This window comes from Cetorhinus maximus, chromosome 6, assembly GCF_964194155.1.
Source record: "Cetorhinus maximus chromosome 6, sCetMax3.hap1.1, whole genome shotgun sequence".
NCBI lineage: Eukaryota > Metazoa > Chordata > Chondrichthyes > Lamniformes > Cetorhinidae > Cetorhinus > Cetorhinus maximus.
In genome coordinates this window covers 88372686-88398563 of record NC_135884.1, presented here as the reverse complement: position 1 = coordinate 88398563, position 25878 = coordinate 88372686, and the positions used below count along the sequence as shown (strand labels likewise).

Sequence of the window (25878 nt, the reverse complement as noted above, 5' to 3'; positions counted from 1 at the left end):
TGTATGGCACGCATGTTACTTGTTGCTCATGGTTGATGGATCATCCACTCAGCACTTCTGGTTGAAGATAGTTGAAAATGCTTCAGCCTTGCCTTTTGCTCTGATGGGCTGGGATTCCCTCATCATCTCATTATTGAGGATGGGGATATTGGTGGAGCAGCGTCCTCCGGTTGGTTGTTTAATTTTCCAACACCATTCACAACTGGATGTGGCAGGACTGCTGAGTTTAGATCTGATCCATTGGCTGTGAGATTGCTTAGCTCTGTCTGTTGAATGCTGTTTGGCATGCCGGTGTTCCTGTGTTGTAGTTTTGCCAGGTTGAAAGCTGATTGTTCGGTATGCCTGGCACTGCTCTGTTCAAGTATATAACTAAGCTCTGCAATTAGGAAATGCATTTGGAAACTAATGCACTAAGTAAACATGCTTCTTTAAATTCACATGCTTGTTTTAAAATCCCTGCATGGCCTTGCCTTTCTTCCCTCAGTCCTACGGTCCTCTGATATCTGTGCTTTTCCAATTCTAGCCCCATGCATATCTCCTAATTTTTTTTTTAATCGCCTCACAATGGGTAGCTGAAGGCACAATTGCTAAGGTCCTGAGCTCTGAAATTCCCTCGCTGAACCTCTGGCTCTGTTCCTCCAAGAGGCTCCTTTAAACCACCCTCTTTGATCACACTTCTGCCCAAATATCACCTTAACGTGCCTCCATCTCAAATTTTGTTTGAGAATGTTCCTTTGAAGCACCTGCATGATTTTACCACGTTAAAGATGCTATATAAATGAAAGTTGCTGTTAATGACTATATATTGAGTACTGCTTAAAAAAAAAAGGCATGCTGTCTAAGCTTTTTGTCTTCCACTCCAGGACAGATTTCAAGATTATCAATAGTAAAGGGAACAATAACTTATACTGCATGAGAAGAGGGTGCTGATTGGTAGAGGCATTGTCATGGAGAATCCAGCAGGAACAGTTAACTTCCAAGCTATTCAAATTCAAACCAGGCAGGTTGGCTGTAGGCAAGGAATTACCTTGGGGAATGGATCAAAGGACGGCTGTCCCCCGAGCTTTTATTTAGTTGAAAAAGGTGCAATGCAAGAACATGCTCCTTCTGTCTGCAAAGGACAGGGCCCTCTGTGTGAATATGTGGCTTCTAGCATGTGTAAGTGAGTCATACTGTGAGCCTGACTAATGATCTTAAATTGGCTTTCAGTGTAGTTGTTGGCACATCTAATGTTAGACACCAAATTTTGTTTTGCAAGCATGGGCTGGCTGAGTACGGTCAGTATTTTGCCTGTTGCGAAGAGACAAAGGTACGTGTGTTTGATACAATCGCCAGTTGTTGACCTACATACTTGGCATCTCACGGGCACTGAACTTAATATACCACAATTGTGTGGTAGGCAGAATGTCTTTTTGGCTTGATGGCAGCATCCTGTTAGTAGAAAATACCACTCATATTGCTACTGCATAGTAGTAGTGTGAAATGGCTAGCTTCATCTGTTGCTCAAATTTTTGACACTTGCCAAACAACTCTGATTGTGCTAAGAATTACACTGAAAACCAGTTTAAGATTGTCAGCCAGGCTTGCAGCATGGCTCACTTACACATGTTAGAAGCCACATATATTCTCTCACAGGGCACTGTCCTTTTGTATACAGAAGGAGTGTGTCCACACATGGCGCCTTTTTCAACTAAAGATTGGGTTACAGCCATTCCCCGGTTCATTGGTCAAGGCATTGCCCAATCAGTTGACCTGCCTGGTTTGGACTCGAACAATAGCTTGGCAGTTAACTGTTCCCTGCTGCATTCCCCATGACAATGCCTGTACCAATCAGTCTGCTTGCCAGCCAATGAGAACATTGTCTTCTCATCCAGTATAGTTTGTTCTTTTTACTATTGGTAATCTTGCGATCTGTCCTGATGAGTGCAAGCCGAAAAAGTTAAACAACATGTCTCTATTTTTCAGCAATACTCTAGTTCTGTACTACCGAATCACAATACATTATGGTTAAACTTGTAATGACAAACAGAATTAGTAGAATGCCATAGTTAAGCAGAAATTTGCATTAGTAGTTATCAACATGTTTTGTCCTTTTTCATTTTTAAAGCTGAGAAGCGTACTGCTTTGCTGACAGAGTTGAAAAAGCTGAAAGGAGAGGGCAGTGCTGTGTCCCTGGGAGAAACAACTTGGCTGACAAATGGGCTTGAGCCGTGTCGAGGCACTATCTCCATCTCTGATCTTCGCCTTCCTTTGAAAGCTGAATTTGTATGTTCGGCCCTACATAAACAAGGTAGGGAAGCACAAAGGTAGGGACAGACAATCAGTGAGAAGAACACATTGCTGAGATCTTTGCTTAGTGTGCTGGTTCTTGGTTGTGTACGAAGCAGCAGAGTTTTATTGTTTAATAGCCAGAACCGGTGTGATGCACAACATCACAACTGTCCTTCAAATATATTGTTTTATAATTAAATCTTTGACCTAACATTCTTAGCCTAGTTACTCGTGTCATGACCCTGCTTTGAATAGTATTCACTCTGCAGTCAAATGCTGTGATATTAAGCTTCTATTTCTATCCAGCTTTTGTGTCCAGACAGTGTTGAGGAGCACCTAGCCTGCACCAACATCTGCTGTTCTGAATAATCAAGAACTACTGTCCTTTTACCACTGCAGTGACTTCTTAGTCTTAACTCTCAGAAACTCAAAACTGGAGCATTGTACATGTGACTGGAACCTCACCAAAAAGTGGGGTGTATTTTGCACAAACACTTGTGCCACAATTTTTTATATGCACTTGTGCTGAAAAACTTAGCCTGATGGCATTTTTGAATCTTCAATATTTTTATCCAGTCTTAAACTCTTGACCACAGCTCCAGTAAATGAGTTGTCCAAAGAATCTATCCAAACTTCGGGTGAAATTTGATTTTTAAATGCTGCCTTTGGACTTAAACGCAACATATTATCCCTTTCTTACCATAAACTAATAGTTTGACTTTTGAAATGCAACTTCCCACTTGCTAATTCACAATTGCATTTAATGTGCTGTTCTCTTTTTTTGTTTAAAAAAAAAACTGTTGTTTTCCAATTATGGCCTGAGCTTTTCTGAATTTTGTTTTGACCTGAGAAAGTACATTTTTAATCACAGATGATTTCACCTCAATTTTTAAACTTCAATTCAGGGGAAAAAATACATTGCATTAGATCCAACTTTTCACTTTATATATTAATGATCTAGATGAAGGAACTGAGGGCATTCTGGCTAAGTTTGCAGATGATACAAAGATAGGTGGAGGGACAGGTAGTATTGAGGAGGCAGGGAGGCTGCAGAGGATTTAGACAGGTTAGGAGAATGGGCAAAGAAGTGGCAGATGGGATACAACGTGGGGAAGTGAGAGTTCATGCACTTTGGTAGGAAGAATAGAGGCATAGACTATTTTCTAAATGGGGAGAGAATTCAGAAATCTGGAGTGCAAAAGGACTTGGGAGTCCAAGTCCAGGATTCTCTTAAGGTTAACTTGCAGGTTGACGCGGTAGTTTGGAAGGCAAATGCAATGTTGGCATTTATTTCGAGTGGACTAGAATATAAAAGCAGGGATGTGCTGCTGAGGCTTTATAAGGCTCTGGTCAGAGCACATTTAGAATATTGTGAGCAATTTTGGGCCCCGTATCTCAGGAAGGATGTTCGGGTCCAGAGGAGGTTCACAAGAATGATCCCAGGAATGAAAGGCTTAACATATGAGGAACGTTTGAGGACTCTGGGTCTATACTCGATGGAGTTTAGAAGGATGAGGGGGGATCTGATTGAAATTTACAGAATACTGAAAGGCCTGGATAGAGTGGAGGTGGGGAAAATGTTTCCATTAGTAGGAGAGACTAGGACCCGAGGGCACAGCCTCAGAGTAAAGGGAAGACCTCTTAGAACAGAGATGAGGAGAAACTTCTTTAGCCAGAGAGTGGTGAATCTATGGAATTCATTGCCACAGAAGGCTGTGGAGGCCAGGTCATTGAGTGTATTTAAGACCGAGATAGGTTCTTGATTGGTAAGGGGATCAAAGGTTATGGGGAGAAGACGAGAGAATGGGGTTGAGAAACTTATCAGCCATGATTGAATGGCGGAGCAGACTCGATGGGCCGAATGGCCTAATTTCTGCTCCTATGTCTTATGGTCTTACTACCAGGAATGAAAAAATGTGTGTAGAGATACTTCCCAGTGTATCTCTAAACTGCAGTCAGCAGTGTGAGCCTACCTTAAATTTACGCTTGTACTAAGAAATACACAAACTCTACATCCAAAGCTGTTAAATTTACTTCAATAAGCAGAGCTTTAGTTACGTTTAACAGCTGAGCATAGAAATTGCAACACAGAATACAACCCATTTGCTGCTACTATTATTTACCTTCCATGTGATAGTTCTAATCTCATTTACTGACCCTCCTTGTCCTTTTATCTGTTTTCCTTAATGCTTTTCTCCCTCCTATCTCCACCTATCTATCTATCTTGAATGATGACAAGTTTCTGCCTCAACCTGAAAACCTGGAAATGAATGCCTACAGCCTCCCAATCCTCCGGAGAAGTTTCTGTTTTAATTATCTCCTTTCAATTTTGCATCTGTGAGACCCTCATACTGGACCTCTCAACCACTGGAACTTCTTTGCTTCCATCCACCCTGTCCCGTTCCTTCATAATTTACATCATTTCTAGTATCCCAGAATCTGTGTTCTAATGGTGTGGTTGAGAGGGGGTGGGTAACACCCCAGTGAATCTATGGACCATTTCTAAGACCTCAATATCCTAGTCATATATATTATGTTCACTGCATTTCCATTTCTCCCATGCTATGTTATGAAGCTGAGTGGTCAAACACGATCATCCCTTTTGAAATTAGTGGTAGCTATTTCTGACTCCTTATCTCTATCAAGAGATGTAGTAATTTTATCTCGGACTCTCCATAGCAGCAAGACTAAACTAGCCTGTAATTAACTTGAATTAACTTTGTCTTACTAAAACAGTTGTTATAGTTATGACCAGTCCTCTGGCCTAAATCCCCACTTGATAAGAGTAAGTTTGTTTCATGATTTATTAATGCAGATGATTTTTGATGCTTCATTTGGCCAGTAAGTTCTGTTGGGCTGCATGAGCTTTTTTCTGTTTGTGGTCATTTTCCATTAATGTTATACCAGCTTCTATTTTTTTTTTAAACTTGATGGTTAGTCTGGGGATGAAAGTAAATCCTTGCAAGCAACTGACTTCCCCCAGTAGTTATGGGTGAGTCAAGTAAACTGGAATTATCTTTTAAAAAAACAGTTTGCCTTCTCGAAGAGGAGAGGGACTATATTATGAGAACGTTGTGCTGATTTTAAATTGTCTCACCCCTGGCTGAAAGTGGAACTTTTAATGATGTGGCAGTTTGTGTAAACCCCACCTTTAGCTGGTTCTTTGATTTCATTTGAGGTTGTAAAATGTGCTTGAACTTTGTAAAATCTCTGGCAATGAGTTCTAATCATAACTTCATTTAGCTGGTATCTTGCTATAACTACTAACACTTGTATGGTGCCTTTAATATAACAAAGCTTTGTGGCATTTATTGCAATTGTGACATTTTACAAATGTTAGTATTTTGAATGCTTATCAGATACCAGTGTTCTTTCACAATCATGTTTTTAAGTGTTTCCTTTCTTCAAGGTATACAAAATACTTTTTATTAAATATTGAATGCAGCATTTGAAATAGGATAAAAAGACTATAGCTCATGGTTTCAGCAAGTAAAATAAGCTTTAAACTAGAGAACAAGAGCAATGGGTTAGGTTTGCACCTGCACTAACTTACAATCCCACACAGCCAGTAGATGCTGCAGTAGAGTGTACTTTCCCGATTGGAGCTGACAGCAGAGGGATTTTGGCACTGGATAACTGAACTCATTGCCCGATGCTGACATCTCTTTCACTTGATCAATATTTTAGAAAAAAAAATGCCAGAAAGGATGTCTTCATACAAACAATATCTGGAATACTCCATCAAACCATATTTGAGAGATGCAGGCACTGGAACATTCAACACTGTTGGATGCAAAACTGAGAAAATGTTAGAGGAAATTTGGGTCAAATGGCCTTATTTTCACTTTTTTTCTTGTTTTCTTCAGGAAAACCCAGTCACTATTTCTTACTGATGATCCGATACGGTCCACATAACATTGTGGCGACTTCACTAGCAACAGCAGAAGATGCTCAGCATGGTGATACCATTACTTTCCCAACCATCATCACACTGTGAGTCTTCTCTTCTAAACTATTGCTTCTGAATTAATTTTAAAATACAGAAAAAGTTAATCAGTGACAGTTAAACTATTAAAGTAACGTTGTAGTTATCTGAACAAAGTGCTTTCACGATCAAGATACCAGGAGTGATTTTGTACAATCCTTGGGAGGAGGCTATTCAACCCATCATGCCTGTCAGTTTAACTGGAGCTATTTTGTTCTGAATCCTTTTTCAATCTTCCTTTCCCAAAAATTATCCAATTTCATTTGAAGTGATACTGCCCCTGCCTAAATTTGCTGCTTTTAGAAAAGAATGATCCTAAAAACGTTCTTTAGAAACAACCTTCTTTTGACATCCCACTATATTTTCTAATGAGTATATCTCAGTTGTAACAGGCTAACTACCAATGGAAAGTCTTTCATTATTCACCCTCTTAAAACCTCTTCTTCCCTGAACCTTGGAGTTGGGGTAGCCCACATATTTTCAATGCTTCACAACTACAGCTTGTTTGGTTTAATTTTTGCAATACTTTGTAGTACTTTGTTTTGCTGTATCTTTTCCATGGCTTTAATACCTTCCCTACAATAGAGTGCACAGAACTATGCCTAATACACCAATTATGACCCATCTAATATCCTTTACTAATTGAAATTGCTTCCTTTTCACATCTGGTATAAAACCCAGAGTCCCATTTGCCTTCATATCCTTTTCAACCTGTGTATCTACAAAAGCAGAAGAAATAACTGCCTTCCCAGCTTGAAAATTCATTGCATGACACCAGTGTTGAAGGGATTCTGTGACCAGATGCCTGGTGCACCTGATCAGTTTGCCTCTAAACCACAGGCAGTGGTACACTAGGCAAAATAAAATAACCTAAATTCTAAATATGTCACTGATCCAAATTTTGTAATTTCTAGGCGTGATATTCATTACAAATTTGAAATTGATGTGGAGGTGTACAGCCTGGTAAGCAAACTTATCTTCAACTTTCATCTCTCATGTTGTTTTCAAAACTATTCCTTCTCCGTGTTTGCAGCAAATTGAATCTTTTTCTCTCCCTGTAGGCTCATGCTGCAAATGTAGCCACCTCTGAGAAGCGGAGAGTGTCAAGATCCAAGGTGATTTCTTAATGTGCTTTTTAGGATGTAATTTGATCTAACCTGGAAAATGCACTTGATTTGATTTCCTTTATAATGCTGTACGCTTGATTCTCTCTTGCAGTACCACTTAGAATTGAGAGCTCAAATTTGGGGCTGAAAGGTGCATATTATAATCACAGCACTCTAGTGTTGCTCTTAAGCCTTTAAATTATACTGTCATTTTGTATGATTTATACTCCATACTTAACTAAAGGTAGACTGTTTTTTCTTTAAAATGCACAATCTGAATCTGGATTTTTTAATTTAAGCATCTTTGATAGTCTTTCACTAAATGGAGTATTGCACAACCTGAAGCACCTAAAATGCTGCCTGACTCTGAGAGCTGAAACTAGGCCAACAGCCTCAGTAAGAATAGGCAAATGTAAAAATATGTATGTTTGTATAGAATGGTACAGCACCGAAGTAGACCATTTGCCCCATTGTCTCTGTGCTGACTTTGAAAGACCAATAGTCCCACTCCCCTCCCCTCTCCCTATAGCCCTGTAAATTTTTTTTTTACTTTTGAAAGTAACTAATGAATCTGCTTCCACCATTCTTTCAGCCAGTGCATTCCAGATCATAGCTCACTGAATGAAATAAATTCTTCTCATTCTCATCTGGCTTTTTTGCTAGTTATCTGAAATCTGAGCTTTCTGGTTACTGACCTGCCTGCTAGTGGAAACAGTTTCTCTTTATTTATTTCCTTAAAAACCCCCTCCTATCAGGTGATCTGGTAGAGCTCCTGACCCCACAAGTTTGAACACTCGGCGTATAGCGTAGCTTACAGACCAAGCTCCAGGGTTGCGTTTAGGAATAGCAGATATAAAGTTCAAACTGTCCAAAAAGTTAGTATGCAGGTACAGCAGGTAATTAGAAAAGTTATTAGAATGTTATTTATTGTGAGGGTTATTTATTGTGAGGGGAATTGATTACAAAAGTAGGGAGGTTATGCTTCAGTTGTACAGGGCATTGGTGAGATTACATCTGGGGTATTGTGTACAGTACTGGACTCCTTATTTAAAGGTATAAATGTGTTAGAAACAGTTCAGAGAAGGTTTACTAAACTAATACCAGGAATGGGCAGGTTGCCTTGTGAGGAAAGGCTGGACAGGTTAGGCTTGTATCCGCTGGAATTTAGAGTACGAGGTGACTTGATTAAAACCTTTTAAGATCCTATGGGGTGGAGAGGATGTTTCCTCTTGTGGGAGAGTCTAGAACTAGGGGTCACTGTTTAAAAATCAGGGATCGCTCATTTAAGACAGGTGAGGAGAAATTTTGAGAGCTGAGTCTTTGGAACTCTCTTCCTCAAAAAATGGTGAAGCAGAGTCTTTGAATATTTTCAAGGTAGAGCTAGATAGATTCTTGATTAACAAGGGGGTGAAATGTTATCAGGGGTAGGTAGGAATGTGGGGTTGAGGTTACATTCAGATCAGCCATGATCTTATTGAATGGCGGAGCAGGTTTGAGGGGCCGAGTGGCCTACTCCTCCTAATTCGTATGTTAGTACATTTTGGCCAATTTTAAGTTAATAATGGTGGTTGCAAAATGTTGTACAAGAGGTTCACAGTTTATACACTGTTGCTTACCCAGGAGCTGACTGAGAAATTGCAGCACTGAAAACATGCTTGATTCCATACACAAGTGCTGTCCTGCCAGGTGGCGCAGTGTCTATGCTTAAAGGCAGCTACTGTTATTCTGGGACTTGATTATATTGTTCCACCCTTTTTTTAATAATAAAAAAAAAGTCCCTACATTTTTAATGGACATCATTAAAAACTTGTTTTAATGGTCTACCTCCCTAGGGACATTGTCTCCAAAAATACCATTTTCTCTTATTGTAGAGCCTATGAACTGTATTTTGGAGGAGGGTACATGTTGGCAGATTGACACAAATTGCAGCAGAATTGAATAATGCCACATGCAATTTCAGTTCTGTGGTGGCACATGAAGTCTTGCAAACTTGCTGAGGCTTTTATATAGCCTGAATCAGGAGCATACCAAAAGCTCTTAAACAAGTACTGCTACAGACTTTAATATACTGATCAGTAATGATTGCCTTCCTGTATTTGTACTGGGTATACTGTCTCCTCTAAAATTGTTACTCCATCTCCAGCCTGTCTCCTGTACTTTGTGTAATTCTGTCTTAAATTAATATCTCTTTCGTGGAGAAGACAAAATACCATAATGAAAACATCTAATGGTTGTACTTTGCACAACAGTCTCCTATCTGGGTTAGGTTTAAAGACCCAAGTGTCATCTGTTCAGCCCTTTGGGATATCAGTTTATGATGCTACACTGCTTTTATCCCAAGCAACCTGTTTGTTCAGATTTCATTCTTTTCCACTAGTAAGGCAGCTTATTAATAAACCTTTTGCCATTCTGATTACTATTTTAGATAGGCTTATTATAATACATTAATTTCCCTCTATTTAAAATGCCTCCAGTATTATGAGGCTAAAGTGCCATGTGTAAATTAAGATCTGTCCTTGATCAATTTATCATATACAATTTGCAAATGATGCATGTTATAAGCTAGTGTATGGCTCAACATTTTCAGCTTGAAGCTGAATTCATTTTCGAAGGAAAATACAGCCAGTTTGTAGCTGGAGCTTAAGTCCAGAAAAGCCCAACCACACACAAATCTTTGGAAAAATCAAAAATGCAATAATTTGATGGATCTGAATTCATGCTTTTATTGACACACACTGTCAGTTTCTCCCTTTCAACCTGGTTTCTAAATGAGAACTAGTGTAGGATTAATTTAAAAACTTCAGATTATAGTGCAGTCTTGATTCAGAAAACTACTGGAAAATGCTGAAGTATTCCAGGAATAACAACTTGAAGCATAATATGTCGCACACTATAGCGCAATGCTTTGTCTGTAATCTGTTCAGCTTTATTACATAAGATGTCAGTTCTCGTGTCACTTTGCTACAAATATAAACTTTACTAGATACACTGCATGTAGACTCCAAACGTAATTGCAAGAAACTTTTAGCTGAATTATTACCTGTAATTTCCCTTTTGAATCAGTACTTCCAATGTCCAAGCAGACACTCTCCTGATACTCTGCTAATTTTTATTTTTTGGAAACAAGTCATGCATGTGCTTTGGGCATTTCAAACCCGCTGAGTTGCGGAACAGTGTCCAAATTTGAATGAACTTAAAAGCAGTGTTTGAAAATATGTAGCTGTGGTAATACAGGCTTTCTCTTGTTCTGTGGTCAATGCCCTACTTTCTTATATCCTTGTTAATTTGTATGTAAAGAGCAAATAAAGATTAATCTTCCTTATGTACTACTACACAGGTCATAACTCCTAAGAAGCTGCTGACCTCTATTACTGTAAGTACATTTTTTTTTAGTGATGGTTTGAAATGCTGTTAGTATTAGGAATGACCCCTCGTCTGTTAGCATGTTCAGTGTACTAAGCCAACTAAACTCCTGGACTTGGCAATCATATAAATTATTTAAGAGCAGTATTTAAAGGAATCTGAGATGCCAATTTTTTGCTGAGTATAATCTTGAAGGTGCTTTGTCTTGCAGTGATCTGCTGAATCTACTTGAGGTTTGTTTTTAGGATTTACCTGAAGAAAACAGTTCATATTGCCTTTTTCCTTTTCAGAAATCAAGCATGCAGTCACCTGGTGAGTTTATACAAACATTCTTTTGGTTTTTAACAAGAACCCTTTTAAGAAAAACATGAAGCTAAATAACTCGTAGTGTACTGCTAGCTGCTCAATGTGATTTTTGTGCTATTTGTCATGCAGCAGTCATGACCTCCCTACAGCACACTAATTGTCCAGTAAGGTTTGCACACAAGAATACATAACCACTCCATCTTTTTCCAGAATACTTGTGTTTTGCTCTAGACCTCCCCTGATGATTTTGAGCAGAGACTTTGCATTTGGCATGGTGAATCTTTTGGTTAGCTGCACTAAGAGGTTACTCATAACTGTTTGGTGATTTCAAACTGTATTTAAATGGTATTAGAAAAAGTAACATTTTAACCAAGTTAGTGTTCCCTTAACTGCAAGAGTTGTATCCTTAACAAGAACTGTATCCTTAACACTTTAAATAAAAATGGTCTTCTGTCTTAGCAGTGAGGTTAGTTGATTTCCTCCGGCTTTATGGCTCTCTGATAATTTGCTTGTACGTATACACTTTGAAAGGGGAGCCCTCAAACCCAACACCCACCCCACTTCTGTTTTTTTCTGGTTCTTGACAGATGTGAACTTGCAGCCAAAGGTCCCTGTGCAGATCACAGGTTTTTGGTGTTTTTTTAAAAAAAAACTTTTTCAATGTTAATCTAGCAATACTTAAGTTATAACAAAACCATTTGTCCTCCTGGCTGAAGTCTGCAGACTTTGCATGGACTGTGCTCTGTACTACATGGTGAATTTATCTACTGAATCATCAGGTGGAACATAGGAACAGGAGTGGGTCATTCAGTCCCTTGAATCTGTTCGCCCTTCAATTAGATCATGGCTGAACTGTATCCATCTAGTTAGCTTGGTTCCATATCACTTGTGTAACAAATCTATCAATCATCTGTTTTCAAATTTTAAATCCTTTAAACTCTAACAACAGCTTTTTGGAGGACAGTGCTTGAGATTTCCACTGCCCTTTTGTGAAGTGCTTCCTGTTGTCACCCATGAATAGTTTAGCCCTAATTTAAGGCTATACTGCCTTTGACCGAATTCTCTCAACCACCATTTGATTAGCTGAATGTTCATTAACTTGTTTTGTGCTTTTATATTTGTCTTGCAGCTGCTAATCCTGCAGTTACTAGTTCTGTACGCACCAGTAAGTTTGTGCTGGTTGGGTCTCACAAAATCACGTTGGCATCTCTGGGCAAGGACAAGTTTCCACTAGATAAAGTAAGTCTTCAGTTTTTAATAAATTGATCACTGGCTATCTAATTACATTTTAAGATTTGATACTTAGTGGTGCTGACTAGCTGTGAACTTCAGCTTCCACTTGGACTTTATTCTAATCCTTGAATTCATAGAATGATTACAGCATAGAAGGAAGCCATTCATGTCTGTGCTGGTTCTCTAAAGGAGCAGTTACCTGCCTTCTCCCTGTAGCCATGCACATTCTCCTTTTTCAGATAATCTGATTCCTTCCTGAATACCTCAAATGAACCTGTCCCCATCTCATGCACTCAGGTGGTGCATTCTGTATCCTAACCACTCGATGCATGAAAAGGTTTTTTCTTATGTTGCTCTTGCCAATTATCTTAAATCTGTGCTCTGATTCTCAATTCTTCACCAATGGGAAAAGCTTCACCTTATTTACTCTGGTCAGACCTCTTGTGATTTTGAATACCTCTTATGAAATCTCCTCTCAACCTTCTCTTCCCCAAGGAGAACAGTCCCACCTTCTCCAATTGCATTGAGGCATACAGGTTTCTGAAGGGGGCTTGATAGGATAGACAGATGTTTTTTCCTGGCTGTGGAATCTAGAATATGGGGTACAGTCTCAGGATAAGGGGGTGATCATTTAGGACTGCAATGAGAGTTTTTTCAATAAAGTTTGTGAATCTTTAGAATTCTCTACCAAGGAATGCTCCATTGTTGAATATATTTAAGACTGGGATAGATGAATTTTTGGTCTCTTAGGGAACCTAGGGATATGGGGAGCGGGTGGGAAAGTGAGTTGAAGCCAAAGGTTGGCTGTGATCATATTGAATGGCAGTGCAGGCACGATGGGCCATATAGTCTACTCTTATATCTTGGGTCATGTTCCCCACAAATGGAAATATTCTGTCAAAACCTTTCATGATTTTAAGGCACCTGTTAAGTCACCCCTCAGCTTTTTCTTTTCAACCTGTTCCTCTAACATGTAGCTGACCCTGCAGACAAGGAAACTGGCATATAGACTATACCATATATGCTTGTGCATGCACCACAACTGTGACAACTTGGAACTTTACCTGACCCAGAGAAAAATTGTGAATCAACTTTATGCTTGGTACTAAAAGTTGCTAGCCATACCTTGCATCTCTATCTGTTTTTTTCTAACGGGTGCTGACATAGCTGACCTTGGCCCTGGAATCAATAGAAGCACTCTAATTGGGGAAATAAAGATTTTTGCATGGGGACAGGGATATCCACTTGGGTTGCAGATCAGTATCCATAAACTAGTACTCAGGACAAGTTCACGATTGCCTGTACTTTTTTTCACCAAGCCTCTCCTCTCTTTTTTTCTCTCTCGTTCTTATTCTCTAACAGCAGCTAAAAAGCCTAGCAAGCAGGTTCATGTGAATAGTTCCTCCTTGGGAAATGTTTTGGAGGGAGGGTAACTGGTTTCTGTGAAACTGACTCCTTACAGGTACAATGTCTTCACAAAGGAAACTTGTATAAGTACTGACATCTATAATTTTTAATTGCAAGGGTAATCTATTGACAAGCTGTGCATGAGTCATATGAATTTATAATTCTGGCAAAATAGAGTCGAATTGTTTAATTTATATAGGATAGTTTCAGTTGAAGGAAAGGGCTGATCTGGTCCAGACACATGCCTGTTAAAACTTTTATTGTAGATTATTCTGACTTTCTAAATGGACAGGACTCCAGGTGAGTCTGGATGAAATAGGGAGAGTAACTATTTTAATCCCTTTATCAACTTTACAACTCTTGATACCTGCTATTTAAATTGATTGACTTCTGTGCAATGGACTTTGCCAATTTGATATGTTTTGCTAAGATTTTTATAGTACAACATTCTTGATCGGTTAACTTAGCAACTTCACTACTCAAAATTCACTGTGTGGATTGTTGAGGGAGAGAAAGGAAGTGAAAATCTTGAAGATGCGCAGTGCTTCTTGTGTAGTGGGGAGGAAAGGAGAACGATTTGCTTTAGGTGTTGATGAAAATTATTAATTCAATAAGTGGCACTAAGTTTGTGAACTTGAATAGATTGAGTGCATGTCATATTAGGTGCTGGTGCCACCCTGTGCATAAGAGTGTCAACTGCAACTTGGCACATAAGTGGACAGAATACAGATACTGGTTCTGATTTACTGTGACATTTTCTCAAAAGCTTTGATAGATGTGTACCCAATAGGTTTTGGTAGCATTGGGCTTTTGCAGTATAGCATCTTACTGCAGCTTTTACAAAATAGACACAGTGACCAGATGCCCCTGCTCATAACTAACTAAATAAGATTTTAAAACTGTTTTTGGCTTCCTAAGTGAGTTGCTTGACTACTTGAAATCTTGATAGTCTTTTTGAACAGCAGTAATTTAAATGAAATAATGGATTATTGGCATTGCCTTGGATTTGTTCTTGAATTGCTTGTAGGCTGTTTAAAATACTTTTTTGACTCTTGGCCTTGCTTTAGACATTTTTCTCTTGGATGAATGGGATATTAATTGGATCCCAGCAAAGTTGAAATAAAAACTAAGATGCAGCTGCTTCTTTGCTAGAGACGGTTTATTGACATGGTTCACAGTCAGCAGTACGCCAACCACCTGCACCCCCCACCCCCCGCAGTGTCCCAGCTATCCCCATTTATTGGTGTACAAATATCTATCACCTGTTTAACAATGTAATTGCCATTACCCTGAATGTAATTGTTAAGACATTAACATGGGATGTCTTAAACAAAATCACATAAAGTTTGTTTTCTATGCTTTACACATATAAAGGAAATTGTGCAGAACAGGGTAAGTAATTGCATTCATGGTGTGAAATTGGACTTGGAAAGTGCTAATTAAACAGAATAAAAGTAAATTTTAATGATCAGGATACCTATACAAACACAATACAGAACATGCCCCTTTTTAATTGTCCCTGATGGAAGTTACTATTTTGAGCTGCCCTTCAGACTACTGCTCATCTCTGGGAGCATAGGAAAGTAACTTCATAGGAATGCGCACTGCTCAGCCTTATGATTCACAAGGTGTCTGAGTTGCAAGCTGACCAGTGAAGTTTCCAAACTCGGATGCCTCGTAATTACCATCCAGCAACAACGACTTAATAAATACTTAGTTCTAAATATCAATTAACTTTTTACTTGTTCTTTTTACCATAGATGAAGTTTGATGGAAAAGTCAGGCAACTACTTGGAGATGAGTTTCAGGACAAGGTTTCTATAGTTACCTAATGTCTCTGTATACCTAATCATTAGATTCACGTGTGTATCAGAGCTTTAGTTTGGAACTAGAGAATTCTGCTTCCGCATTGCCCAGAAACACTCATCTGATATAACAGTCACTTTTAACCCCTTCCTGAGTACACTTCCAAATAATGGGGTCTACACTATTTGTTGAAGAGCTAAGAATTGTTTTTATTGCTCCAGGCTCTGATTCAGTCGTGTTCTATAGTGGCTGTTAAACCAGTTGAATGCTTGCAGAACTTTGTGTGTTACACGATACAGTAAATTGATGTGATTGCACATGGGAGTTTGGTGTTACGTAATATTCTCTAGTCCAAACTACAGCTTCATGAAGCTTGGTAGTAGCTGATGCATATGGCTAGTTTTTCCTTTTTATTTTTGGCTTGTTCTTTGCATGGTTCTCTGAGTGCATAACATTGTAACAAATCTGTAATGTAGAAGTGCTTACAAGATATGAGCTATAGTTTGCTTCCCTATTACAGTACTTGCATATCTGAAATTGTCTATTGGCATCCTGATTATTGGTCCTTGTGATGAGGATAAACTTTACAAATTTTAAGTATTATCCACACAAGTCCCTGCTCTGTGTTTGGAACTATTGCTTCTGTTTTACAATAACAATTTCCTATCATTGAACCAGGCTTAGGATCTGGAGTATATAGCATGTGAGCTCTGTCCTGAGAAGTTATTTCCTGGTTTTATTAATACGGTTTCTTTTTGATCGACTGCAGGTTCCTTTCCTATCTCCTCTTGAAGGTGCTATCTATTTGAAACTCCAGTGCCATTTTCACTCCTCTGTTGAGCATTCAGGATTCCTGGTAATTCTACTTTGTTTTTGATGTCCTTGTAATGTAGGGTGCAGAAGGAATGGTGTGGTAGTTATCCTCTCCCTGTACTATAGAGTATCATTGGTGCACTCAACTTGCGCTATTCAGTTCTATTGTTGACCAAGCAGCACTTGCACTAATGCACAGAAATAGAAAGTATTTGAGAACATCTGACTTCAATATTTTGGGCAAGGTAAGAATTCTGTTTTGTTTTTACAGACTATGTTTGAGGATGTGAGTGGTTTTGGTGCCTGGCATCGTCGCTGGTTCTTGCTGTCTGGCAACACCCTTTCTTATTGGACCTATCCCAATGAAGAGAAACACAAGGTGAAATGATCAACTTCCAGAGTTAACATTTTGTGTGGTTCCAAAAGTGTCAGCACCACTAATAACTTGCCTACATTGAAATTCTGTATTACATCCTGGAAATCATCAGGACATCCAACCATGGAGGTCATTGCAGTAGAACATGATCCTGTACCTACATGTGTATATTGCAAGACCAGTCAGGTGGGAAGCAAATCAGACAGGAACCCTAGCAGATTTGGCTCTCGAGTCCACTGACCCTGAGGCTAACTATAGCTGGATAAAGCAAAACACTGCAGATGCTGGAAGTGTAAAATAAAAACAATGCTTGAAGTGCTCAGGTCTGGCAGCATCTGTGGAGAAAGGAACAGAGTTAAAAGTTTTGAGCCAAATTCAACTCCACTTTAACACTGATTATAAGTTCCCTGTTCTGGTTGATATGAACTAACTTTATACATTTAAGGATTAAATTTGCGATTTTCCACATCTGTATGGACTAGTGCAACAGAAGTTGAGCAAATCTCCTTTACATTATACAAAATTAAAGTTTTAGTTTAGTGTGTGTCAAGGTATTGATGAATTTTTTGAGAAATGATAAATGGTTCAAGATTTGCTTTTTCACCAAGATTTTATTTAAAAACCTAATGGGAGCTACTGCTTTGGAATAGAGTACAGACTGCGTGGAGTTTTACGGCCCTGTCATGGCCAGGGCAGGGCCATAAAGTGCAGCAAGTCATCTAAAAGTCCTTTTTACTTCAGGATTGTAAAATCCTGCCAGCATAAAATTCCACCCCTTTTTTCTATCGACTGGGGTCGCAGCTCTAATATCGTCTTTTTTTTAAAGCATAATTTGTGTAGTATACATGGTATAATTCAGTTTTTTTTGTTCTGAAATACCAGTGGTGTTTGTGGGTTCTGAGCATTTTTGGAAACTAGTATTAAGGCACTAACGCACTTCATTTTGTCCAGAAACCTATTGGGTGTATTGACTTGGCCAGCTGCACCAAGGACAAGATTGAACCTGCCAGCCGTGAGTTCTGCTCCCGGCCCAAAACATTTGAACTGATTACAGTAAGGCCACAGTGTGAGGATGATCATGACACACTGATTGTTCAGTGTAGAAACAAAATGTGCTTTACCAAGTAAGTCTCGTTAATCTCTGGTACTTTTTAATTGGTGTAAAAATGTAGATTATGCTTAATTATTTTCAAGTGAGTCTTTATTATTTGTTTCTCTTTTTTCCCCCTCCACCACCAAGAAGAAACTTTTCCAAGTTCTGACCTGTTCAAGTCCCTGTCCTTTAACTGATCTAGTTTGAGCAGGTTGACTTCCCTTCCAATTTTTTGAACTCTTTAAGCACTGATTCCCTGGAGGCTCTGTAAATGTTGCAATGATTCATTAGGCCTCTTTCATTGGTAACTGATTCTGAATTTCAACTTCATGTTTTCATTAATGGAAGGAAGAAGACTTTGTTTCTGATGCCTTATGTCTTCAACATCTGAATTTCTTTCATTGGTGATATGCTGGCCCCTGAGTCAGAGGATGTTCAGATTTGAGTACAATAACATAGGCTGACAGTGCAGTACAGAGGAAGTGCTGCATTGTCAAGAAGTTCTACCCTTTCAGTTAAGATGGCCCATCTGCCTATAAAAGACCTATGGTAGTATTTGATGGAGTATTGAGTTCCCTGGTTGTCCCAGGAGAACATTCATCCCTCAACCCATGTCACCAAAAAAATCTTGTGTGGACAAATTGCGCCACTTACCTGCAAAGCTTTTTGAAATGTTGTCATTGGCTGTGAAATGCTTTTGGGAATTCTGACTGTGACAGGCACAATATAAATCCAAGTTCCTTTTTATTTTACTTGAAATGCTGTTGTACAATCAAGTGCTATAACCATACTATATGCTGGTCATTCAACTTATTGGATCTAAGTTTTCTTTTGGTAGTTAAGGGGTTGTTACCCACAATCTTAGAATTTCCTGCTCTTCAAAGAGTCTCATCAGGTCATTGTTTCATTCATTCAAATGAATGTTAGAGCAAGCCTTTGTGCACAAGTCCTGGAGTAGAGTTTCAATACATAACCTATTGACTCCTTTACAAAAGCAAAATATGGTGGTTGCTGGAAATACTCAACAGGTCAAGCATCTGTGGAAAGAGAAACCGTTAACGTCGATGACCTTTCAATTGAGCTGGAAATAGAGATAAACCTATTACTTCAAGGACATTATTTGCACTTATTTAGTGTAGTTTAAAAAAAAATACATCAGGGTATTTCATGTTGGAGAGATTAGAGAAACTAGAGTTGCTTTCCTGACAGCAGAAAGGGTTAAGGAGAAATTTGTGTCCAAGGAGAAATTTTGTCCAAAATTAAGGTTTTGATGGAGTAAATGCAGTGAAATTGTTTTCTCGGGTGGGTCAGTAACCAGAAGAGACAAATTTAAGATAATTTTAAAAGAACCAGAGGAAGAGATTAGATGGTTTTTATACAGGGAGTTATGATCTAGCATGTACTACACGAAAAAGCATGAAGCAGATTCAACGGTAATTTTCATTGAATTGGATAAATACTTAAAATATTTGTGGAGCTAAAGGGAAACTGCAATTGACTGGGAGCGATTTGGATTGTTCTTTCAAAGAGCCAACACAGGCACAATGTGATGAATAATCTTTGTGCTTTGTGATATAATGAAATTAATGAGTATTCTGCTACCTTACTGCAATAATTTTCTCTTCCCTGTCAGCATATCCCAAGTATGCTCTTCTCCAGGAGCACAAAGTAATTCGGACATATGTCACACCTTTCCCTTCCATCAACGTTCTTGCTCTCCACCAGCAAACAGTGGCAGCAGTATGTATCATATACAAGCTTGCACTGTAGCAACTCACCAAACTTCTTGCTACGGCTGTACAGGGCATTGGTGAGACCACACCTAGAGTACTGTATGCAGTTTTGGTCACCTTACCCAAGGAGGGGCATACTTGCATTGGAAGCGGTTCAAAGATTCACTAGGCTGATTCCTGGAATCAAGGTGTTGTCTTTGAGGAAAGATTGGGCCTATATTCATTGGAGTTTAGAAGAATGAGAGGTGACCTTATGAAACATGAGATTCTGAGGGGCCTTGACAGCGTAGTGCTGAGAGGATGCCTCCCGTCATGGGGGAGTTTAGATCTAGGAATACAGTTTCAAAATAAGGGGTCTCCCATTTAAGACAGATGAGAAATTTCTTCTCTTGAGGATCATTAGTCTTTGGAATTCCCTCTCCCCATTGAGCAGTGAAGGCTGGGTCACTTGAATATATTCAAGGCTGAGCTGCGCGTATTTTGATTGACGAAGTGTCGAGGGTTATGAGGGACAGGCAGGAAAGTGATGTGTCCTTTACTCCAGATCAGCCATCTTATTGACTGGCAGAGCAGGCTTGAGGGGCCAAGTGGGTCCTATCTCCCACATTCGTTGCTTTTAATACTGCAGTCATAACAAAATCTTATGAAACCACTTTTCCTACTTGTTTCACTGACCTTCAGTACCTTTTTAGTGGCTGCAATGGGTATACAAAGTTCCAAGTATCTCATGTGCAAAACTTAATCCAAATTATGAGCACCTATCAAATGAGTGCATGTTTTAAGAAATAAAAATGGTTTTAATGTTTTTGAATTAAATTCTAACAGGCTTTTGCTGTACCACTTTGAAGGTACATAAACAGTTTTTAAAAACCCTCATTGTAGGGTGTCCTTGATACAAATGGTAAAATCTAAAGTTTAAGAACAATTTGTTTTTAATCATTAAATTTTGTATGAAGAATTAAAATTTTGGTATAGATGAAACAGGGAGCACAAATTGCTAACCTGGTACTTGTTAATTCTTTTGTAGGAACTGGCTGTCAGCTGACACAAAAGAAGAGAGAAACCTGTGGATGGGGAAACTTAACCAGGTTCTGATCAACCTTGGAACATGGCAACTAACATTACAGTCCTCCGTATCCGTGGATGGAATCTGAAGCTGGCGTTGTGGTGGTCCAACTTGTCAGAGCAGCTTCTCACCATAACGGGAAGTGTTTGACATAGAAGTGCCTTGCGAGTAGTTGCCTATATATACACAACCACTTTGAATTGCTGCTAAACCCTTGCCTAACCAAAATTAATCCAAAGAATAAAGTAGGGGGATCAAATGTTTTTCTTGAACTTGATTCTTCCCCTTCTCCCTGACCATTTCTTTCCTCTCCAGAAAGTGTTGACCTGTACTAGAATTTAAGAGGCTACTTTGTGCTTAGTGTCCACCCCATAGCCCATGTATTTCATTAATTAATTTAGTGGAATGCAGGGAGCCTGTCTAGCTTTATCTCCCACTGTCCTAGCTGAAATCTGCTAATGCAAATTGGAGTTCCATCCTAGGACCTTCCTGATAGCACAGCAGGAAACTTTCATTTGCTCTTATGGTGGCAAGCTCACTTTTCATTAACTCTAAAAAAAACTTCCTTGAGGATACAGCTTTCAATTTGTGTTGGTCCTTGTGTTGACGTTTGCAAGTTCCCTAAACTTTGTCTTGCTCCATTGGTGCCCTGGTTTCAAGTGACTGGGAGAAGGGAAAGGAGAAAATAGTTCAAAATGGCTATATAACCATCCGTTACTTTTTCTGCATCTTTTATCAATGCAAGATGATGAAGGGCTTGTCTTGCACGTTATCTATATTTATAGTACATTCTTCGTGTAACTCCTGTGATTTATTTCTACTGTCACTATAACTTGCATCATTTTAACTGTCCTATACTAGAAGTAAAACTGGTTCAAAGAATAAATATTTAGATAATTCTGCTTTTGTGTTTTCCTTATTTTAAAGCCTGGTTTTAATTCCCACTTTGCATTTATCAGAACCTCCACACTCTTACCTATTGTATTTACTTCCTGACTGAGCACAGGCTCAGAGCTTTTGGTCATGAAAAGCAATTCTGGTAACATGCATTACCTTGTGATTCTGCTGACGCCATTTTTTTCCAAATTAGTAGATGAAGGTTTTAAAAAAATAAAATAAATAATAACGCTTGCTGAAACAGGCAACCCGATTCTGTCATTTGGGTGATCCATTCCTGCTTTCTTGGGTTCTTAGCATCATAAATGCCAGTCTTCAGCCAATTCTATTCACTCCATGTGATAAAGAAATAGCTGAAGGCACTGGCTATTGCAAAGGTTAGGGCCCCTAGCAACATCCCAGCAATAGGACCAAAGGCTTGTGCTCTACATCTAGCTGCCTCCATTGCCAAGCTGCTCCAGTACAGCTACAGCACTGGCATCTACCCACCAAAGTGAAAAATTGCCCAGGTCTCCTGTCCACAAAAAGCAGGATAAATCTGGCCAATTACACCCCATCAGTTCACTCCTGATCATCAGATTGGAAAGTGTTGTTCCCAGTGCTTTCAAGTGACATTTAACAGCAATAACCTGCTCACTGATGCTCCACTTGGGTTCTGCCAAAGCCGTTCAGCTCCTGAACTCGAGCCTTGATCCTAACATGGTCAAATGCTGCAGTCACTCTGATTTCAGTGCTTCTGTCTGTGTGGTATTAAGGAGCCCTAGCAAACTGAAGTCAATTGGAATCAGAGAAAACTCCAATGGTTGGAGCACAAAAGATAGTTGTGGTTGTTGGAGACGTCAGTCTAACCACTTCCCTGTGACATTCAAAGGCATTACTATTACTGAATCCTCTACTATCAACATCCTAGGGGTCTCCATTGACCAGAAACTTAACTGGAGCAGCCACATTAATACTGTGACTGGGAATTCTGCAGTGAAACATTCAGCTCCTGACTCCCCAAAGCCTGCCCATCATCTACAAGGCAGAAATCAAAAGCATGATGGAATACTGTCCACTTGCCTGAATGAGTGTAGCTCTAAGACTCGAAGCTGAACACAATCCAGGGCAAAGTACCCTGCTTGAATGGCATCCTATCTACCATGTTAAACATTCACTTTCTCCACCACTCATGCAGTAGCTACAAGATGTGTTGTGGCAACTTGCCAAGGCTTCTTTGACAGCATCTTGCAAATTTGTGACAATCTACCACCTAGAAGAATCAGGTACATGGGAACACCACCATCTCCAAATTTCTCTCTAAGTTGCATACTACCTTGAAATAATGCTGCTCTTTCATTGTCGCTGGGAATGTCTGACCTAAAAGCACAGTGTACCTACATATGGACTGAAATGGTTCAAGAAGGAAGCTTACCACCACCAAGGGCAATTAGGGATGGTCAATAAATACTGGCCTTTCCAGCAACACACACCCCATGAATAAAGATTAAATGTCACAAAAGGCATCCTATAACAGTAGTGTGTTACCCCTCCTTGGCCTTAAAACCCCAAAATCTATCCACTCTCCCTTGTATATGCTCAATGATGGAGCATCCACAGCTATCTGGACAAAATTATTCCAAATTCCAAGTATTCACAATTCTTTGACTGAAGAAATTTCTCCCCATTTTAAAAAGGCTAAGACTTCACACAATATGAAAAATGTGTGTGTATATATAGATATCATCATGGCTTATAAAATTTTAAAACTGGACAATGACTGAAACATATCTAGCTGTGACCTTCAAACAACATGAGCCATTCTGGTAGTATCTCTGAAGAGACACAAATGACCTTTGTGGGCTGTAGAGACCAAATTAAAAGGGAACTATACAACGGTCATCTACATCTTAGAAGCCAGGCCTGGCCAACTGTAGCCTATTAGGACATGAGTTCTGCAACCTTCCTTTTAAATTTTTAATGGTTGGAATAATTTATCCCAGACAGGAATATACACCCTTTGTCAAAGCTGAAGTGGAAGTCATGTGACCTGCCCCCCCCCCCCCGCCCACCCGAAACTGGGAGAACCAGTTATACTGTCCTGCAAATCAGGCTGCCATCTTTCACCTACCAAGCAGCAGCCCAGGAAAGGAGTTCTGTTCAGGTTTGAATACCTGGCCTCCATCTACACTGTTTCTACTGGAACAGCTAAGCCTATACCATTGCCTACAAGACTAATTCAGCTCTGCATGCCTATCTCATCGTGGAAGTCATCTCTACGAGAAAAGTGAATTATCCAGCATCCGATTTCAACCTGCTGACCTCTGAAGGAATACACCGTTGCACTTTGATTCTGGACTCAAGTGAAATAATAATTCTTTTTCTCTGTGGTCTTTGCCCTGCAAACCCCTCTTTCTCTATCCCTCGTTTATTGTATTAATGCATAGAGGACTACATAGCAACACCCCCCTCTTGTGTTTTGAGTGTGCGCAAATAAACTAACCATCTGAGTTCACCCTATCTTGAGTTTGTTGCTGGGTTAATAGAAATTGGATCACACCAAAACTGAAGGATTGGGAAAAACGCCACTGCATTTAAAGGGGGAAATCAAAATATCTTTGTTTACAGATGGGTGGAGAGAGGAGAAATCGGGGTTGTTTAAATTAAACCAATCCTGAACATAACACCATCTTAGTCCTCATTGGACAAATCCTAAGATTGACACACTGTTCCAGATTCCCCAACTAGGGGAAGCATTTTCTCAACATGTGTGTCAAACACCTTAATTTTATGTTCCAATTAGATAATCTCTCACTTCATCTAATCTCCAGGGCATAAAGGCCGAGTCTACTCAAAACCATATTTGGAAATTAATGATGAGCTGTGAAATGCTTTTGGCATCCTGAGTTTATGAAAGGTACCACATAACTGCGTATCTTAGATACCCCCACAACCCGATGCAGCATTTAAAGTGCAGTCTGATCAGAGCACTGAATTGAACATTGAGTTACATAGCTTAAACTATTGGCTTTGTTAATTGCTCCTCTACATTGGTTGGAAATGTTGAATCCTCATAAAAGGAGCATTTTGCAATACTTCAAAAATAACAAGGTGGGAGATGGTGCAATACAAAAATTAATGAGCCTACAAACTTTGTCAAATGCACTTAACCAGTGCTGTCAAATGGATTGAAAATCTTTCACAATTCTATTATACATTATGCGAGAATGGATGTTATTTTTTGAAAATATTTTTGGGGAACATTGTGTTATCTTGTAGAGAAGGCTGGATGCCTGTGTGTGAGGTTTAATTAAGCTGGGCAGAGATTAATGGGAGTCAGGTTGTCTAGGGGGTTTAAAACATGAAAAGGATAGAGGTGTTAGGTTGAGGTACAAGTAAATAGGTTAGATCTAACATTTGCATTTTTAGATAAGTTGAGAGTTTGTTTGAATATCAAAGGCAAGTCAGGGGTGGAAAGAAACATATTTGCATCTTGCAGCAGGAGTTCCATAGGTAAATAGTAGTGGGGATATTGTATTTTATTAACCTTAAAGCAAAGACAAGATAGAGACATAAAAGTTTTTATATTTGGAAGGATTTGAGTTTGAAAGAGGTGTGAGAACAATGGAACTGGCGATGTAAGGGGGAAAAAAATTTAGAGTTATTGTAGAGAGCTTAGCAAGAGATAGCTGCGGCTGAGCTGGGAGGAGGTGCAGTTTGAATCAACCATCCAGTCAAGCCGGGAAAGTCTTGGGCTGCAACAATCCATTTTATTCTGATTTTTGGATTCCACTGCAGATTGGAAGAGGGTAGAGGTTGCCTTTATCGAAGCTACAGCAGTTTGGCTTGTGTAATATTACTGATTTTTTACATGTTAACATCTATAAGGGAGTGTTACCTGGAAGTGTTTACTTGTGGGTTTGACCAAGTAGTGTGTTTTTTTGGGAATGTTTTGTAAGACTAACCTTAATTATGTAACTATAATCTTGAGTGCTTAAGTTTTCTTTTATTCTTGTTAATAAAACTTATACTTTTAATTTTTAAAATCCCAAGTGTTACTGGATCTCTTACTGCTGAGATCGGTACGTCTTCTCGTTTTCAGAGTACAATAAAGGTATGGCCAGTAAGTCAAGTTTCCTTCTGGGATATGGTTTGCGTAGCAATCAACACCGGCTGTGGTCATAACAATTGGATAAACTATATTTAACAACCTAGAGAATTGGTATTATAGAAGCATAGTACAGCACAGGTGGAAGCCATCCAGCACATCCAGTCTGCACCAGCTCTTTTGAAGAGCAGTCCAGTTAGACATACAGCCCTGTTATTTCCCAATATTCCTTCAATTTTTCCATAAATATATACGCAATTTTCATTTAAATATTGGTACTGAGTCAGAGACTATCTTTGTTTAACTAGAACTGACGTAAAGATAGATAATTCCAAT

General features: G+C 39.2%; 1 protein-coding gene across 2 annotated transcripts in view; it reads left to right on the top strand.

Moving 5' to 3' along the window:
• Positions 1-21460, top strand: part of LOC144681885 (anillin-like) — a 71591-nt gene extending 50131 nt beyond the window's left edge. For both annotated transcript variants that reach the window (XM_078543990.1, XM_078543988.1), the window contains 12 exons: positions 2108-2290; positions 6138-6264; positions 7171-7219; positions 7318-7371; positions 10700-10735; positions 11016-11037; positions 12161-12270; positions 15432-15485; positions 16247-16333; positions 16562-16669; positions 17618-17790; positions 20520-21460. In XM_078543990.1, coding sequence (XP_078400116.1) covers positions 2108-2290; positions 6138-6264; positions 7171-7219; positions 7318-7371; positions 10700-10735; positions 11016-11037; positions 12161-12270; positions 15432-15485; positions 16247-16333; positions 16562-16669; positions 17618-17790; positions 20520-20646 — 1130 coding nt within the window. In that variant the 3' untranslated portion in view covers positions 20647-21460. The remainder of the gene's footprint in view (positions 1-2107; positions 2291-6137; positions 6265-7170; positions 7220-7317; positions 7372-10699; positions 10736-11015; positions 11038-12160; positions 12271-15431; positions 15486-16246; positions 16334-16561; positions 16670-17617; positions 17791-20519) is intronic.
• The last annotated feature ends 4418 nt before the right edge of the window (positions 21461-25878 follow it).